General features: G+C 37.2%; 1 protein-coding gene across 4 annotated transcripts in view; it reads right to left on the bottom strand.

Moving 5' to 3' along the window:
* The window catches only part of ORC5 (origin recognition complex subunit 5), a 90,724-nt gene extending 75,393 nt beyond the window's left edge, over window positions 1-15,331 (bottom strand). Inside the window, exons 1-5 of one of the 4 annotated variants that reach the window (XM_074193984.1) lie at window positions 15,165-15,331; window positions 8,254-8,346; window positions 6,812-7,012; window positions 3,342-3,416; window positions 380-491 (exon numbers count right to left, since the gene is read on the bottom strand). In XM_074193984.1, the coding sequence (XP_074050085.1) occupies window positions 380-491; window positions 3,342-3,416; window positions 6,812-7,012; window positions 8,254-8,346; window positions 15,165-15,236 (553 nt within the window). In that variant the 5' untranslated portion in view covers window positions 15,237-15,331. Of the gene's footprint in view, window positions 1-379; window positions 492-3,341; window positions 3,417-6,811; window positions 7,013-8,253; window positions 8,347-10,073; window positions 15,068-15,164 lie in introns of those variants that run through there. The other 3 variants (XM_074193985.1, XM_074193986.1, XM_074193987.1) reach the window with 3 other exon arrangements.
* Between the last annotated feature and the right edge of the window lie 3,753 nt (window positions 15,332-19,084).

The following is a 19,084-nucleotide window of genomic DNA, read 5'->3' as shown; positions in this document are numbered from 1 at the left end:
ATTAAACTATAGAGTAACAATTGAATATTGCCAATAAAAACCAGGCCCTTTGGCATATATGACAAATTACATTAATAGAAGGAAGAATTTCATAGAATAAAAAAAATTTTTAATGTTTGCGAAGTATACAAACATTGTCCACATATCGGCAAATGTACATGGTGATACAAGAAGCACTGACTTGAAACACTTCCACTGACTGCCAGATTCCCACACTTCTATAGCAATATTTCATTTCCCTTAAAGAATATCCTTTTAAAATTATGTCTTCATTCAAACATGTTGATATTGTCTCCCAAATACAGATAATTTTAAATGCTGCCACTTAAAAACTCACTTCTGAAAGGAATAAAAAAAAAATAAAAGAGAGAGCATTTACCTATGCTATAATCAGGGAAATACATGATGAATGGTTCAAAACAACCAGTATTTGGTCTAAACTTTTCCCAAACAATCTGACTGAGAAAGATAACAGTCACGTTTCTGTTGGTCTGTAAAAGAAAAAGGAATAAAAGGTGACCTTGTATATTGAAATTATAATCAGAACAGTGATTCTATCTGGATTTTTCATTCAGAAAATTATCAAATTTCCAACTTATTATAAAGTATTTGCATATTAATAAGTTATCTTTAGACATTCTAATCAAGGAACTCATACATTTGCAGATTTTCATAATTATCTAGAATTTCTATAAAACTCTTGCCATTGTTATTTAATTACTCTGCTTAAATGAAAAATGTATCTCACAAAAGTACTGTTTTACATTTAATTAAAAAAAATACATTGCTTGACTAAGATTAGAGTTTTTTATAAAAATATTCTTATGAAAGAATACATTCCAAAAACAACTGCATCTTTTCATAACAAAATTAGGTGTTTATTTTTTTAATCAATGTTTTAGTTGAAAATAATGTGAAAGATGGTACTTTCTAAAATTTTCCCTCATTTAAAGCCAAATAGAAAAATTGGAAATATTACAAAGTCAGATTATACATAAGAATTACAATCCATCTAACATTTGAAGCATGACTTAAAAAAAAAAGATGAAATTTTCAAAGGATTCCAACCTGTTTTAATTTTAATAATCCTCTTAGAAGACAAAGATGATACATTTCGACAAATTAATCATCACTGCACAGAGGTCTAATGGCTGTTTTATACAAAGAAAATGCCTCTTTTCCATATATCTAGAAACAATAGTTTACAAAAAAAGGCTGCTTTTATTCTTCCAGGAAAGAAAGATATTTGTCAATTCTGGAAACAGTAATAACTAAAAAGCCACAAGATTTTTCCATTTAAAAATGATTAATGATTAGAAAAATGACATTAAAATCAGATAAAAAACTATTGGGGGGACAGGATTTTGGAAGAACAATAGAATGTTTCTTGTCTAAAAATGATTTATAATGGGAAAATGTTCATTTATTTATGTGGCATAGTACCCAGTATAATAAGAAATTTATCATTACTGAAATTTTTATTTATGGTTTCGTGTGAAAAGCAATGATCAAAGATTAACACAAAAAGAAATGGAGGCTTCATATGAGAAAATGAGGTTTCCTTAGGCCTAATACATTTTACTTATTTTATGGAAAATTCTAAGAAATCTATTTTCTTTGTTGGTACCAGGGAAATAATTTTGTTTCCTCTCAAATTTGACTCCCCCAAAATCAGGGACTCCTTTGTCCTACGTCTTTTTGTTTTTTGGGTCATCTAAAAAGGTCTTTAAATTGTATATCCAGTTGCTTTCCTACCTGGATATCAAAAGTCTCAATATAGGTACAGGCATAGCCAGAGTCTGGCAAATGTTTATATGAAAAGAAGACAGGGAGAGGACAGCATGAACAACACTAGGAAACTGATGATGCTAGAGAGAAGATTTGCTGGTCTGGATCTAGCTTCTGGAAGTCTAATGGAAGACCAATTAAATGGAAAAGTCAGCCAGTTAAGAAAACCAATGATAAAGGAGATCAGGCTTCAAGCCTCATAGTTATAAGAAGTCAGCGATGGTGGGAAATTTCTGTACTATATACAGTATCTCAGAAAGAAAAGTATTCCAGCAGCTGTTTTCTGGGGTTTCTCCCAGAAAGCAGAACAGGGCTGAAGGTGAAGAGTTGGGTCAACTACTGTCTTCTGATATCAACCTCAACCTCTAAAACTCTTAAAATAGGTTAACAACCTATGTGTGCAGTCGTAGTCATAGGAACAGTTCATAAGCACTGAAAAGTCCCCACTCAAAGCTGAAACAAAGTACCACATATTTACCTAGACAGATGTGAAAATTCTGTTATCTTTCATGTTATAGACCAAACAGATACCTGTGCTGTCTATTCCTAGTCTCTCATCTCATATCCAAAACCTCCCCTCAACTGTCTGCTGTTTGAAATTCCTCTGACAGAAAAGAATGCTTGTCAATCTATAATTGTATTTAAAGTATTTAAAAATACATAAAATTTGGGGAGGTAACACAATAATGTGAATGAAGTTTAATCAAAGTATAAATGATAACATGAGAAATAATTTTTCATAAAGGGAAAAAAAGGTTTAGAAAGCAGGAATTATAGGCAAAGGGGAACAAAAAGGGCAGGCTAGATACACCAAAGAAAAACTTTTAAAGATGTAAACACAGAGGGAACAGAAGGAAATAGTTTCAAAACAATAAATAAAAATTGTAGGTTATGAAATTCATTCTAAACATTTATTTAAAAAAAATGGAGGACCATTGACTTGTAGAGAGATCAGGATACTTTTCTGAGGTTTTTTGAGTCACTCAGCTCTTGAGGAGATTTCTGGGAAAAGCATTCAGTTAGTGTGGCCAACTGAGTGGGATAACCATAGCTCAAATATCCAACTCATCCATTTGCTTCATTTTTAATGGTGCTATTTTCAAACAAACCCCAAGTGTCTCAAGAGGCTCTTCGCTCTACAATACAATTTCATTTTCAAACTAGCTGCTGCATTTATTGTAATCATCTTAAGTACTTTGTTTCATGAGATAGTATTTAAAAAGTTCAAAGTGATAAACCATTGCATTCAATTAACATGTGCTACATGCTTTATAGAAAATCAATACTGTAAGAAACAAGGATAAGGAGGATAAGGGAAGAATGCATGTCATTATGGTAAAAGTAAAATGTTCTTAAAAAACACAAATCCAAAATGTCTGAAGTATACTTTGCTGTATACAGCTAATATGTACTTGAAAAACTGTATTAAGTACAAGTAAAACTAGACCAAAGCTTTTTGTTTTGTAATAATACCAATTTCTCTACTACATAAATCTAAATTTTTATCTACCATTTCCCTTAAAATAAGGTCCATTTCTATTTTACTTACTTACCAGTTCTTGCAATCTAAGAAATGCAGGTAGTAGATTTGCTTCCATTTCCCTTAAATAGTCTGCTTTGTCCAGAACCTTAAAAAAAATAAATTTGAGCATAGTAAAATTCAACATAGTCCATCAACACTACATAGCAGTGAGCTGATCTTCTCATTATGGTTCAAAACCTCTAATTTAAATCTTAAGGTTATCAAAGGAGAATTTTTACTTCTTGTTCAGTTTCAAATCTCCTACCCTAATCCAGGTTCTGCAAAGTTTTCTTATTAAAGCACAACTTTAACCATGTTATTCCCTGCTCATGAATCTTCACTGGCTTCCTTCTACTTCCAGAACAAAATATAAAATTCAACTCTGCATCCAAAACTTTTCACAACTGCCTGTCATCTACCTTTTCGTAATTGTTTCACATTTCTCCCATTCTGAAGCAGTCTGTTCAGACAAACTGGTCAACTTTGTGTTCACCAACAGTATTCCAAATCCTATTTTTATTCTTTTGCACAAACAGTTCCATATACCTAGAATTTATACCTTACTCATTTCATGTACCATCCACTTAAGAAAAGGATTGTTAACCTCACCTTAGTTGTTTGTGCTATCTCCTTACTCAAAACACACACATGCACACATAATTTATCTATTTGTAAACTGTATCTTTCAGTTGGATATTTTTCTTTAGATTTTTTTGCAAGGCAATAGGGTTAAGTGACTTGCCCAAGGCCACACAGCTATGTAATTATTAAGTGTCTGAGGCCAGACTTGAACTCAGGTACTCCTGACTCCAGGGCTGGTACTCTATCCACTGCACAACCTAGCTGTCCCTCAGCTGAATACTAAATATAAATTCCTTAAGGGCAACTTTTGCTTTTCATTTATGCTTTTTTTGTTTTGTTACAGAATTGTAATTTAATTGATATAAATAGTTCCCTTGTGAGGAAACTCCCTCTATCAATAAAGATCAACAACTGTGCTGCAACACTGATTCTAGAGAAATGTCTGGGCTACTGAGATGGCAAGTGACTGTCCAGGTTCACTTGACTGGTATCTGTCAGAGACAGGATATACTAATTCTAGTGCAGGGATCCATCAACCATAGTCTAGAACAAAAGACACATTTTAAATAAAGATCTGCATTAAAAAATATGGTATAAATGTCATAAGAGACAAATATTAAGAAAAGGAGAGGGGGGTTAGTCACATAGTGAGAACAAGGGACAATAGCTGTGCAGACTGAATGCTCTACTGATAAGCTTAAGATAATTAAAAGTGCCAGAAAAAAGTCCTCAAAAGACTGAACATATTTTACTGAAGGATAAAGAAGAGAATCACATAGGACACTAGAAAGAAAGGAAGCACTGCGAATAAGCAAACCACTGCTATCACAGAACCATTCACACAAACGAAGAAACTTTTTATTAGTCTTAGGTGCCAAATCCAACTTCTTTGAAGAAAGGTAATAATATTGATATAAAAAAAATTACACAGCACCTCTTTCCAAATAAGATTATTTTTCTAACTGAATTATGGTGCTTCCTTAGTTGGAAAAATAAATACAGAAACATGCAATTTTATTGCTTTTCCAGAAGTCTCTTTGTCCCAAATGCTTAAAAATAAACTTACCTTTCACTTTCTAAAGCAGGGGCAGGTTACCTCTGGCCCACAAGTTGTATTGAATGGGCACTGCCAAGGCAACTGCAGATAGAACTTGAAATTCAATAAATCTAGTAGTTTTTTTAGGGATGAATTAAATAGTTGACTAAATATAGTCCCTAAGAAAGATTTTACAAATATTCAAATGGCCTTTGGTAGAAAAAAGGTCCCCACCCCTCTCTCAAATTTAAAGCTTCTGGGCATAATTAGATGAAATTTATCTAGCTTTGATTATTTTATTGAATAGTGAAAAAGTATAAGGAGATAGTCCACTGGTCTGGGAAATTATAAGTTCTTTGTTTATTTTTTTATTGGTCCTTCATTCTTTTGTTTTTGCAAGGCAATGGGGTTAAGTGACTTGCCCAAGGTCACACAGCCAGTAATTATTAAGTGTCTGAGGTCACATTTGAACTCAGGTCCTCCTGATTGCAGGGACGGTGCTCTATCCACTATGCTGCCTAGCTGCCCTGAAATTATACGTTCTTAAAATAAAATCTAAGATTTTTAGTCCTAATTCATCATCCTATGATAGTATACAGCCTTTTAGACAAATGCTTTTCCAGTAAGAGTGATCTACAATATAAAAACAAATTCCTAAGATATTTTCCTTTTTCAATGCAATAACAACAATCTTTGAATAATTTATTGCCCAAATGGCAACAATATTTCCTATCATCATTCTTAAAAACAAAACCTTCAAATTTGTATGAATAAATCTTATAAAATTTAATAAACTAAAGGTATAACAATTAAACAGAGTAAATGTATTCTCTTTGATTTTTTAATTGTATTATACTTGTCTTATAATTAAGAAATACCTGAAAAATCAGAAAAATCAGTAACCATTCAATCTCAATCTTATCTAAACTAATTAAGAATGAAATATTTTAAGTAGTTTACTGCTTGAATGTAAGTAATTACTTTTAAGACTATGTTCTCAAGGTGCATTTTTCCTTTCAATCTCAATTTAAAACCCTTTCACCCAGAAAACAGAGGTTACCTCAAATAAACTGATGGTTTTTCCTTTACATCTATTAGTATGTAGAATAGCACTGGAACACTAATTTAACACAAATATTTTAATTTGACTATAATTTGCCCAACAATTGACGATTTTATAGTATTCCTTTATAAGCAACTGCCAAATAACTAATGTCCAGGAAGGTGAAAATATTAAAAAAGATGAATGTTCTTATTGTGTACCCTTAAAAATTGTCCTTTACTTTACAATTTGCAAGCTAATTTAACTCTTAACAATACAATTTTGATCAGATTTCCCATTGATAATTCCTAACAGTTTTGCAGGCTCACCAATTTGTAGACAATGTTTGAAAGTCCTATGAGTTTGTTATTTTAAAAATATGTACCTAGAAGCATACACTGAGTAGCTCCTAAAGTCTATCTCTTCAAATTTTTAATCAACTAACAAATATTTATTGAAAGTCTGTTTTATATATAAGTATCCAAATTAAGTACTATGGGAGATGCTTTTTCAAAGAGCATACAGTCTAGTTGGGAAGAGGAGGCATTTTTACATACAGACACATACACACACACATCTAGACACAAAGACAAGGATCACACTTAGGATGTGAGCCTGAGTGTTATGGGAGCATAGTGCTACCCTAGACAATAACAAGGAATTTTACAAAGGGGAGAGATTTGTCTACATGTATGTAAATATTGAGAGATCCATAGAAAAGTGTATATATAACTTATGAATCCATATAGTAGTACACACAAAATTTATCTGGAACAGTAAGAAGCAATGAATCTACTAAACCGGTCATTTAAAAATAAAAAAAGATATAAAAATTACTTACAATATATACAGTCTGGTCATCCACACCCTGATCCTGAGTTACTTTCTTAAACAAACGAACAAAGTCATTAAACGAATCACAGGATATATAAGAAGTACATTCATCTTTTGAAGAATTGAGACAATTCAACTGATTTAGAACTTGCTCCAACAGTATCCTTGAGGTAAAACATTCAACACAGTTCACAATAACATGTGGAAGCTGAAAAAGAAAATAAGTAAAAAGTAAACCAATTTAACTCCCCCCCCCAACTGTTGAAAAAACCAATCATTAGACTTAAATTTGTTTAACAACCTGTATAGTTGTTGAAACACCCAAATTTCTTTTCTTTTTTTGCAAGGCAAATGGGGTTAAGTGGCTTGCCCAAGGCCACACAGCTAGGTAATTATTAAGTGTCTGAGACTGGATTTGAACCCAGGTACTCCTGACTCCAGGGCCGGTGCTTTATCCACTACGCCACCTAGCCGCCCATAACACTCAAATTTCTTTAAAAAAATTAATATTTTAAAAAACTTGGGATCAAGTGAAAGTTTGAATTCTAGTCCCAGGCTCGACACTAATTTATAGTGTGGTCTTGGGTAAGTCACTTTATTAAATAAACTGTCTTATTTGAAAATGAGTTTGAGCTAGATGGTCTACATTCCTGTCCCAATATCATGTGATTCTAAAAGCAACAGATCATAAATTATAGATTTAGAAATAATTATGAGACCATATATTTGAATGTATTTGGCATTTACCATTGGAAAAGTTTCTGGGGTGAAATACAAAAGTAAAATATATGGTTTCAGAGAACAAGTACTGAAAAGTATCATTCATGGGAGGGTGAAGAAAATACTCACTGAAGCAGAATTGTATATCATTTGGCTTTCCTTAATTCCTAATTTCCTTAATTCTTTAATTCATAGGGAAGGGGGAAATATCTCAAAATGACTTTTTTTTTTTTAGATTTTTTGCAAGGCAAATGGGGCTAAGTGGCTTGTCCAAGGCCACACAGCTAGGTAATTATTAAGTGTCTGAGACCGGATTTGAACCCAGGTACTCTGGACTCCAAGGCCAGTGCTTTATCCACTATGCAAGGCTGGTGCTTTATCCACTATGCCACCTAGCCTCGAAATTACTTTTTTAAAATAAGAAAAGATAAAAAATTTTAATTAAAAGATAGGCTGTTGTATTTGGACCTTTTCAAACATAAATATTGCTTTTTCAGTATTTGTTTTATCCAACTGTTCAGAACCTTCCAAATTTAACGGGCACTCTGAAAGAGTTGCTATGGTTAAGTAATTCAGGACCCTATGAGCCTTCTTGGAAGACAGGTATATAATCCACTGCTGAACTAAACGTAAAGCTACTGGACCCCCCCCCCCCGCCCGCCTGCCACACACACATACATATTATTAACATTTTAAATCAACACACAATGAGTTTAATATCACTCTTACCTCCCAAGTTTTCAACAAAGTTTCCATCACATAGGTCTTTCCACTAGCTGTATGTCCATAAATAAAGATGGATGGGAAGCTAAAATGATGACGCTAAGGGAGAAAGTAGGGATAAATTTACATTTACAAACCACAAATACAAAAAAATGAAACCTCACCAAACTTTTTATTTAGTTTATTTTCTCTCAATTCAAAGCACTACAACAAAAAGAGCAAATGCTTTGTTGCTTAATAAAAATCAATGTAGAAGTAGGAAGATTTCAAGAGAGCACTTGATCCAAGGCCCCACCAACAGAAAGTCTACCAGTCAAACCAGGCAATTACGAAAGCAAACCAGTGATAAAATCTGTTTTTATTATTCTAGTCAACAACTTTTTAAAAAATGTGCTTCCTTATGTTCATGGAAGTAGCAGATGCTCAAGAAAAAATATTTTCTTTTTTTTAAATTTATTTTTTATTCTTATTTTGTACAAATGTTTTTCTTTACGTTAATAAAATATAGTTGTTTACAAGTAAACAAAATACCCCTCCCCCGCTGAATATAGACAGACTTGCTTGGGCAAAAAAGCAAAAGGGGGAGAAAAAATTAAAATTAAAAAAAAAACAATAGTAATAATTGTAGGTATGGCCAGGTGATGCAATGGATGAAGCATCAGCCCTGGAGCTACAAGCACCCGAGTCCATATCCAGCCTCGTAAACCCAATAATCACCCAGCCATGTGACATGCAAGCCACCCGATCCCCACTGCCCTGCAAAAACCAAAAAGAAAAAAAAAAAAGACCCAAAATAAAATAAAATAGTAATCATAGTAGGGGTGGCTGGGTGGCAGACAGAGCATTGGCCCTTGAGCCAGGAGCACCCGGGTCCAAATCTGGCCTCAGACACCCAATGATCACCCTGCTATGTGGCCCCAGGCAGGCCACCCAGCCCCACTTGCCCTGCACCTTCCCCCAAACAATAACAATAAAAAATGTGCTTCAGTCTTTGCTCCAATACCAACAACTCTGTCATGGGTGGATCACATTCTTTATGATAAGTCCATCGTAAAAGTTGCTTCCATATTTTTCCAATGTTGCCATTGCTGCTTGCAACTCCCTCCTTTCTTATTTCTCCACTACCATGTACTATATTTTCTCTCTCCTTTCACTCTGACTCTGCTGTAGGGTTGCTGAGTGGCGCAGCAGACAGATCCCTGGTCCTGGGGCCAAGAAGCCCTGAGCCCCCATACCACCCCTTTTAGGCCCAGAATCCACCTGGCCCTTTGGTCCTGGGCAGGCCTTCCAATCCCAGCCCCTTGCAAGAAGTAAAAAAGAAAATGTGTTATATCTGACCACTGTCCCCCCATGGTCCATCCTCTCCTCCTTTATTCACATCCCCACCCCTTCCCCCTGCTCCCCGCTCCTTCTTACTCCAGATGTCTATACCCCATTGAGTATATATTCTGTTTCCTCTCCTAGCCATCTCTGATGAGAGCAAAGGTTCCCTCATTCCCCCTTGCCTCCCCCCTTCCATATCATTGCAATAGCTCATTGTAATAAAAAAAAAAAATCTTATTATGTGAAATAGCTTGGACTATTCCCCCTCTCCTTTTTCTTTCTCCCATTCCATTTCCCTTTCTTTCTTATTGACTCCATTTTTACACCACATTTTATCTTCGAATTCAGCTTTCTCCTGTGCTTCAACTATAAAAGCTCCCTCTACCTGCTCTATTAACTGAGATGGTTCATATGAATATTATCAGTATCATTTTTCTATACATGCAGTTCATCCTCATTAAGTCCCTCATATTTCCCCCTCTCCTCCAATCTCCATGCTTCACCTGAGTCCTGTATCTGAAGATCAAACCTTCTGTTCAGCTCTGGCCATTCCAAAAGGAACCTTTGAAATTCCCCTGTTCACTGAAAATCCATCTTTTTCCCTGGAAGAGGACATTCAGCCTTGCTGGGTAGTTCATTCTTGGCTGCATTCTAAGCTCTTTTGCCTTCCGGTATATTGTATTCCAAGCCCTACGAGCTTCCAACGTAGTTGCTGCTAAGTCCTGTGTGATCCTGACTGCAGCTCCATGATATTTGAACTGTGTCCTTCTGGCTACTTGTAATATTTTCTCTTTGATTTGTGAGTTCTGGAACTTGGCTATAATATTCCTGGGGGTTGGTTTTTTTGGATCTCTTTCTTGGGGGGATCGTTGGATTCTCTCCATTTCTATTTTGCCCTCTGCTTCTAGAATATCAGGGCAATTTTCCTGTAGTAATTCTTGGAAAATGATGTCAAGGCTCTTTTCCTGATCATGACTTTCAGGTATTCCAATTATTTTCAAATTATCTTTCCTAAGTCTGTTTTCCGTATCAGTTGTTTTTTCAATGAGATATTTCACATTTTCTTCTAATTTTTCATTTTTTTGGTTTTGAAGTATTGATTCCTGATTTCTGGTAAATTCATTAATCTCCCTGAATTCTATTCTTTGTCTGAAGGATTTATTCTCCTCAGAGAGTTTTCTTATCTCTTTTTCCATCTGGCCCATTTTGCTTTCTAAAGCATTCTTCTCCTCAATAACTTTTTGAACTGTTTTATCCATTTGACCTAAGCTGTTTTTTAGCATGCTATTTTCTTCAGCATTTTTTTTGGATTTCCTTGACTAAGCTGCTGACTTCATTTTCAAGTTTTTCCTGCATCTCTCTCCTTTCTTTTCCCAGTTTTTCTTCTAACTTCCTCATTTGATTTTCAAAGTCTTTTTTGAGCTCTATCATAGCCTGAGCCCAATTTCTGTTTTTCTTGGAGTCTTCAGATGCAGGAGCTTGTGCTTCCTCATCTTCAGACTGAGTATTTTGATCCTTCTTGGGCTCATTTGCAAAATATTTCTCAATGGTCTTCCTCTTGTTTCTTTGTTCATTTTTCCAGCCTAAACCTGTTTTTTGGGGGTGCTTCCTGAGCTTTTGGGATACTCCCACAAGGGTCTCAGTGTATGAGGCTCCGTCCTCCCTCCTGGTCTGTCAATGACCATAAGCGCCCCCCTCTGCCACGGGGCTGAGGTGGGGGTGCTGCTGCTGTTCTATGGGGGGGCCTAGACTGGGATCAGGATCTGAATGTGGTCAGAGCCCCCCAGTCCTGTTCCAGGGGCAGAGGACAAAGCTCTGCAGTCTCGCTTCACTCCCCTCCCTCAACTCAATGGGCTCATGCCCTGGGGGCTCCTGCTTATGGGCTCCACCTGTTTCTGTTTCCGGGTCTAGGTGGGGGAAAGACCAGGCTGCTGGCTGTGTGCCCTGAGGGCTGAGCTCCATGTGCTCGCTCTGGCACTGTTCCCCCACTTTGTGCCCGGTGCTCCCCGGGGTGCAGCTCAGGAGACTCCCCTGCTGCTGTGAGCTGAGGCTCCCAGCGCCCTGGGGCTGCCTCCGGGAGGCTGAAGTTCTTTGGCTCTGGCGGGCTGCCCCTCCGGCCCAGGGGAGCAGAGCCTTTCTGCTCTTTTCCAGGTTATCTTGAGTAGGAGAACTGCCTCACTGGGTCCCTCTGTTGGTTCTGTCTCTTAAAAGTTTAGTTAGAGTCCTTAGTTTATGAGTTTTTATCAGAGAGCTCCTAAGACTTGATCCCTTCATGTCGCCATCTTGGCTCCGCCCCCTCAAAGAAAAAATATTTTCAACAATACTATAAATATTCTTCCGGTGAGAAATTAGGCAGCTAGAATATCTTTTGTTATTCATTATATATTTATCGATGTGCATATTATTATATGCACATCGATAAACATTTCAATCAAAAGTATGTCCCAGGATAGGTTATCCTATATTTCAGTTGAGATGAAATTGAGCTGCTAAAAAATTTTAAATCTATTATCTGGTTTTCAGCTAGCTTTTGGCTGTTGTTGGATTGTTTTAGTTGTGTCCAACTCTTTGGGACCACATTTGGGATCTTCTTGGCAAAAATCCTGGAATAGTTTGTCATTTCTTCCCTAGGTTATTTTATTGATAAAAAAAAAAATTGAGGGAGTTGCTATTAAGTGTCTGAGACCAGAACTGAACTTAGAAAGATAAAACTTCCTGATTTCAGATGCTAGACTCCACCTATTGGCACCACTAGAAATGCTTTATAGGAACCCATATGTACTAATTATTAGAACAATTACATAATCAAGACAACTGCTTAAACATTAAAATCTCAACTGATTTTCAACAAAATGAAAACCCCATGGTATATTCCAATATACATGTGATTCTAATACATACAAGGATGCACACTGCACTCATATTGATCAGCTCCTCCACATTCAAATTCTACTTACATCTTAAGGCCCTAATCATAGCAGACCAGATCGATCTCATTCTCTGAAACCCCTAGAGTACCTCTTGTTTGTATAATTAATTTGGCATAATCTTATATTATCTTTAGCACTCCCTGGAGTCATGATTACAATTCAACAAACAGTGATTAAAGTATCTACTGTGTCTAAGACAAGGTTAAGAAAAAAATTTTTTTTAAAAATAACTGACCTCAGGGAGCTCACTGAAGAAAACAAGCCATAGACCCATAAGCATTCTTGAAATAATTTGAGAAAGAGCCCACCAACAGTTAGGATGATTGGATAGAGTTCCTTATAAAAGTTGGTACCTGAGCTGAACTTTGAAAGAAATTAGTAGCCTAAGATATGAAGATGAGAAAGGTTTGCTTTCTAAACATATAGCTTGTGCAAAGAACTAGAGATGGGAAATGAAATGCTGATTGTGAGAAACAACAAGGCCACTGTGGAGAGACCATCAGATGTGGGAAACGAAATGATATAAAAAGAGGCTAGAAAGTCCTGTCAAGGTTATCCAGGATAATTTATTCACAAGAGGCTGTACTATGCCAAATCTTGACTGAACAATAAAATATGGCTGGCTGTGTTTGGCCCCCACCTTGATATAACCAATCCACTTTCATGTGCCCTATGTCTCATGGGGCTGTCTAGTCATGTCTTGCTCCACTAAGCTACTCTTGTCTTTTATTTTTCTTTTATTCTCACCCTCTGGTAAGGAGGAAAAACACATCAGAGTCCTTTGGCATCACCATTACCTAAAATGGTGACAGAAGTTTATGACAAATGGTAACAAATACTTTTATATAACTTTACTATTCACTCCCTGTGTAATTCAGCTAATTTCATAATTGGATGAGAACCATAGAAGTGATGACACATTTGAGCAGTAGAATGTGAAATGCTTAAGGGCGGGGAACTTTTCAGGTTTTTTTTTTCTTTTGTTGAATTTTGTCTGCATCCTCCTCAACCAGGACTGCTTAACTTCTAAGCCTGCAAATTGATTTCCTTTATGTTCCAACTAAAATTCCACCTTCTCCAGGAAGTCTTCCCTAACCCCTCATATTTCTAATGCTCTCCCTCTTAATTAGTCCCAATTTATCTCTGATTTCTTTGTATATCTCCTCCACAGTGCCCTGGCACATATTTAATAAAGACTTACTGAGAATGAACTCAGTTCTCTATCCACTGGGCAAAACTGCTCCTTACACAAATCCTGCTTCTTGTATATTGACTCTGGCCTTAGGCAAGCTAGACTTCATCTTGGCAACAAGGACAGTGAGATGATTACTGCAAATGAGAGAAAGTTAAAGGAAACCTCTATCTAGACTAGAAAAAAAAAAGACAGGATTTGGTTCTACAAGATTAGGAGAGGCTACCATGCAGATGAGTGAAGAGGCCTTAATCTGTGTGGCTCCACAGGGCAGATTTTGGACCAATGAGTGGATAGTCAAGACTGGAAAACTTTGTTTCAATATAGAATGGACTGTATCATAATCCAGGGAATTCTCCCATAAACTGTCAGATTCTTGGGGAATTATGTAAATGGAACTCTGTTTTTAACAGCTAAAGGAAACAGAGCCCCAAGAGACTAAATGACGACCATTATCATACATATAAATGGTAGATCTATGACTGAAATTCTGTCTCCTTGGTTTTCTGTCCAAAATACTTTCTACTACATCTAACTGATATTAAAAGACTATAGTGGATGTTGAATAGGGGGAATTGCGTATATTGGGCAAATGTGATGTTCTATGAAGCAAATCAAACAATCACTTATTGAATAACAATAATAAGACCCTAAGTAGAAAATTATCAGAAAAATTAGTTTGTCTCACTTTGCATTATTATTTCAAGTCAAACAATCACTTACTGAATGACAACAATAAAACCCTAAGTAGAAAATTATCAGAAAAATTAGTCTGTCTCCCTTTGCATTATTATTTCCTTGCTGGAAGACTGGAGATGGGATGAGAGGGAGCAGGAAATGTTTCCAAAGTGCCTCAAGGGTCTTCCCCTGGTCAGGTATTCTAGAGAGCACAATTTCCCACACCTCAGTTTCCCCTGCTTATTAATACCAACACCTACCTAACTGAAAGGAGAAAAAACAAAATCTTCAACATCCTGCAGAAAGAGCCATTACACAGTCGGGGTCCTGGGCCAGGGCTGCACCCCAATAAATGGAACTTACCTTCTTTTCAGAGATTTCTGATAATAATAAAGGGCAACTCGGGGTATAATTGGAGGGGAGAAGCAGTGAAGGGAAAGGAGAAAATAACCATTTATAGGGCGCTTTAGGGTTTGGTCTCATTCGACCTTACAGTGAACACTATCCCCGTTTCTACTATCATTATTATTATCATTATTATTATTATCATCATCATCATTATTATTATTTAGGTTTTTGCAAGGCAGTGGGGCTCTGTGGCTTCATCATCATTATCATTATTTAGGCTTTTACAAGGCGTGGGGCTCTGCGGCTTGCCCCAGGCCGGATTTGGGCTCAGGTCCTCCCGACTCCAGGCGCCGGGCCCCGCAGTCCGGCTGCGAGCCCCCGCCCCTGCACGGGGCCAGGGCACCGCTGCGGGTCAAGGTGGAAAGGAAACAGTCAAGGAGCCAAACCTCTCCGAACAAGGCCAGCAGGGCAGACACTTGGGACTCGCGGCACAGCACCGCGTTCTCCGAGGGAAGCATCGCAGCCGAGGAGGACGACACCGGGAGCAGCGCCGCGGCCGGGTGGGGGGCTGAGGGGCGCCCCGGGAGCTCACTGAGCAGGGAGGGCCCGCCGGGCACTCCAACAGCCCCGGGCCCAGCTCTCCCGGCTCCAGCGGCCGCACGGCCTGACGCGGGCACGTCGGCGTCGTGACGTCACCACGTCGCCCGACGTGCTCCCGGAGGAGGCGCGGCCTCGGGCTCTCCGTAGTCTCCCCCGGAGAAGAGAAGGCGGGGGAGGGGGAGGGGCGAGGCCCCGGGGCTTCCCCCGCCACCCCGGGAGGGCATCGCTGACGTCGGCCTCGGACCCGCACCGCCCTCCGACAGCAGCCTCGAGGGGCTGCGCGCGGGCCCTCCCGGGGAGGCCGGAGGACCGGGAAGCGCCGCAGGTGACCGCCGCGGCCTGGTGTGGCTGGGCGCCGCGCAGGCGCGCAGGCGCGGCCTCCTGACTGAGGAGGGGAGGCCTGGTCCGGACACACGCACGCATCCAGGCACACGGGGAGGCGCGGCAATGGCAAGCACGTGGGCCCGAAAGGAAGAGTTACATAGATGTTTGTGCGGAGACACGTGGACATGTGGAGCCAGTGCCTGAGTGTATGTATGCACGCATACATATATGTGCACACACCGTGCAGATAGAGGTGTGCTCTCTCTATATGTGTGTGTACTATAGTGGCTCAGATAGATGTATGCTATAATAGTCATACACATAGTACAGAGATGTGAGCACTCATGTACATGCATCTATGTGTGTGCACACACATATACATAGTACACTCATATGCATAAATAGATAATATACACAGTGCAGATATATACCTTCATATATAGGATATATATATATATATATATACACACACTGCAGAGATATGTATGCCTTCATATAGGATATATATATATACAGTGCAGATATATGTATACTTTCATATATATATACGTACACATACAGTACAGAGATATGTATACCTTCATATATAGGATATATATATACATACAGACACAGTGCAGATATATATACCTTCATATATAAAATATATATACAGTACAGATATATGTATACCTTCATAGATATATACACACTGTGCAGAGATATGTATACCTTCATATATAGGATATATATATATATATATATATACACACAGTACAGATATATATATATACCTTCATATATAAAATATATATACAGTACAGATATATGTATACCTTCATAGATATATACACACTGCAGAGATATGTATGGCTTCATATATATATATATATATATATATATATATATATATATATACATATATATATACACACACACAGTGCAGAGATATGTATACCTTCATATATATATATATATATATGTATATATATACAGTGCAGAGATATGTATGCCTTCATATATATGATATATATACACACACAGTGCAGATATATGTATACCTTCATATATATAAATATATATACAGTACAGATATATGTATACCTTCATATATATACACACACAGTACAGAGATATGTATACCTTCATATATATATGTACATATATATATACACATACACAGTGCAGAGATATGTATGCCTTCATATATATATATATATAACACAGTGTAGATATATGTATACCTTCATATATATATATACACACACACACAGTACAGAGATATGTATACCTTCATATATATGTGTATATGTATATATATACACACAGTGCAGAGATATGTATACCTTCATATATAGGATATATATATATATATAGTGCAGATATATGTATACCTTCATATATGTATATGTATATGAGACACCATCTTAAAAGGTTAACAAATTAGATATAAAGCCAAGTCTGTGGGGGGGGAGGGCACAGAGTCTAGCATATAGTTAACAATAAATATATATTTTGTTCCTTTATTTTAAAATTTAATATTGTTATTTTTCCCAAATGGCAGGTCAGTGATAATGCTGTTTGTCCTTCATTTTTGAAGAAGACCATGTGAGGAGGTGATGCCATGACAAGGAAAAGAATTGGATTTGAGTGAGGGGGCTTGTGCTAAGTCATCAGCCTCATTTTCTCCTTCAGAGCCCTCTGGGACCAGTGGCTAGATATGCATCAGGAGACTGTAAATGGTGGATGGGAGGCAAGGTGACTGACTTGCCTAAGGTCACACAGCTAGTAAGAATTGTTTCTGAGGACAGATTCAAACTCCCATCCTTCTGATTCCAAGGTCAGTGCTCTAGTCACTGTGCCAACTTAATAAGGCCTTACCATGTACCTGAAACTGTTCTTAAAGCAGGGGATACAAAGAAAGTTGTATTCTCACAGAGCTTACATTTGAATAAGGGAGAAAATTGCAAAAACAAAAAACTGGCTATATAAAATTTCTAGTTAATGTAGGTAAATACAGGGGAAAAGTCAATAGTAGCTCAGAGAGAAAGCAACTTGTACAAAGTGGATGGGATGCTAAAACTATAGTAGGTGGTGAGAAAAGAGCATTCTAGATTTGAGGGAACCAATAGTGAAAAAAAAGTAGAAAGTTTATTTTCTCCCCTCTTTCCCCTCAAGTTACACAACTGAAAAATTTTAAAAAGTGAGCAACTAGGTGGCACAGGGAATAGAGCACCAGTCCTGGATTCAGGAGGACCTGAGTTCAAATCCAGCTTCAGAAGGTTAATGATTACCTAGCTGTGTGGCCTTGGGCAAGTCACTTAACTCCACTGCCTTGTAAAAACCAAAAAAAAAAAAAAGCAAGCAAAGACCCCTACCTTTATATTTGTAGATTCTGTCATTGGCCAAAAATTTGTCTCATCCTTCATTTTAAGTCCATCATTTCTCTTAGTAGAACTGGGAGAATATCAATTTTATGGATCAAGGTGAATAAATTGGGTAAGTGGCTAGTAGAGGAATCAAATTGGAATGATTATTTTAAATAGCTAGGCTTCCAGGTTACCTGTAAGAGAGTGTGTGACCCAGGATAAATAACTGAGCCTTAGCTTCTCCATCTGTAAAATTCGAATGATAGCACTTATCTCATAGAGATGTGATGGGAATCAAATGAGAGAATGGAAAAGCTCTCAGCAAGCCTTAAAATACTGTAAGTGATAGCTACCATTATCATTGTGAATAGGCAAAACAGATATTAAAGAGATTATAAAGTAGCAAAATCCATGAATGAGATTGCTAATCCCAAAAGGAGAAAGTAAAGGAATAGTTATATTTTATTTTTGAGGAAAATTGGCTCCAGTTCTGCCCCCCCCCATAATTGTCTCCTAGTAGAGATAAAATTCAATACCAGGTTTCCTTATTCCAGTCTTAAGGCACTTTTTACTCTATACCTCATTCTCAATAAATAATATGAACTTTAATTTGAGTATGATTTCTTTTTTGCAATAACAAAATATTCTAATATTGATCTATAATATGTTTTTAATTATATAGGTCAGTATTAGCATATCTAAAATTATAGTCAATCCTCTAAAATTACTAAAAATAACTTTAGTCAATAAATATTTATTAAGCTCCTGTGTCAAACACTATGTTAGACAATAGAGATACAGGAGAGGAGGATTAAAAAAATACCTCAAAGAACTAGTCCCTGCTTTCTAGAAGCACTCATTCTATCTGGTGTGTCCATCTATTCACGATGAGTCAGTAGGATCAACTTTGTTGAATGTGGATACCCCTGAGAAATCAAGGACAAAGGAAAAGGACCCAGATGTATAAATATATTTATTTTAGCTCTTTTTTGTGATGCCACAGAATTGGAAACGAAGAGGTTGCTCATCAATTGGGGAATGTCTGAACAATTTATGAATAGGGTAGAATGTTACTGTTTTGTAAGAAATGATGA

The sequence above is a fragment of the Macrotis lagotis genome, chromosome 7 (assembly GCF_037893015.1).
Source record: "Macrotis lagotis isolate mMagLag1 chromosome 7, bilby.v1.9.chrom.fasta, whole genome shotgun sequence".
NCBI lineage: Eukaryota > Metazoa > Chordata > Mammalia > Peramelemorphia > Peramelidae > Macrotis > Macrotis lagotis.
The sequence above is the reverse complement of the archived record's forward strand: the minus strand, read 5'-3'. Positions and strand labels throughout refer to the sequence as shown.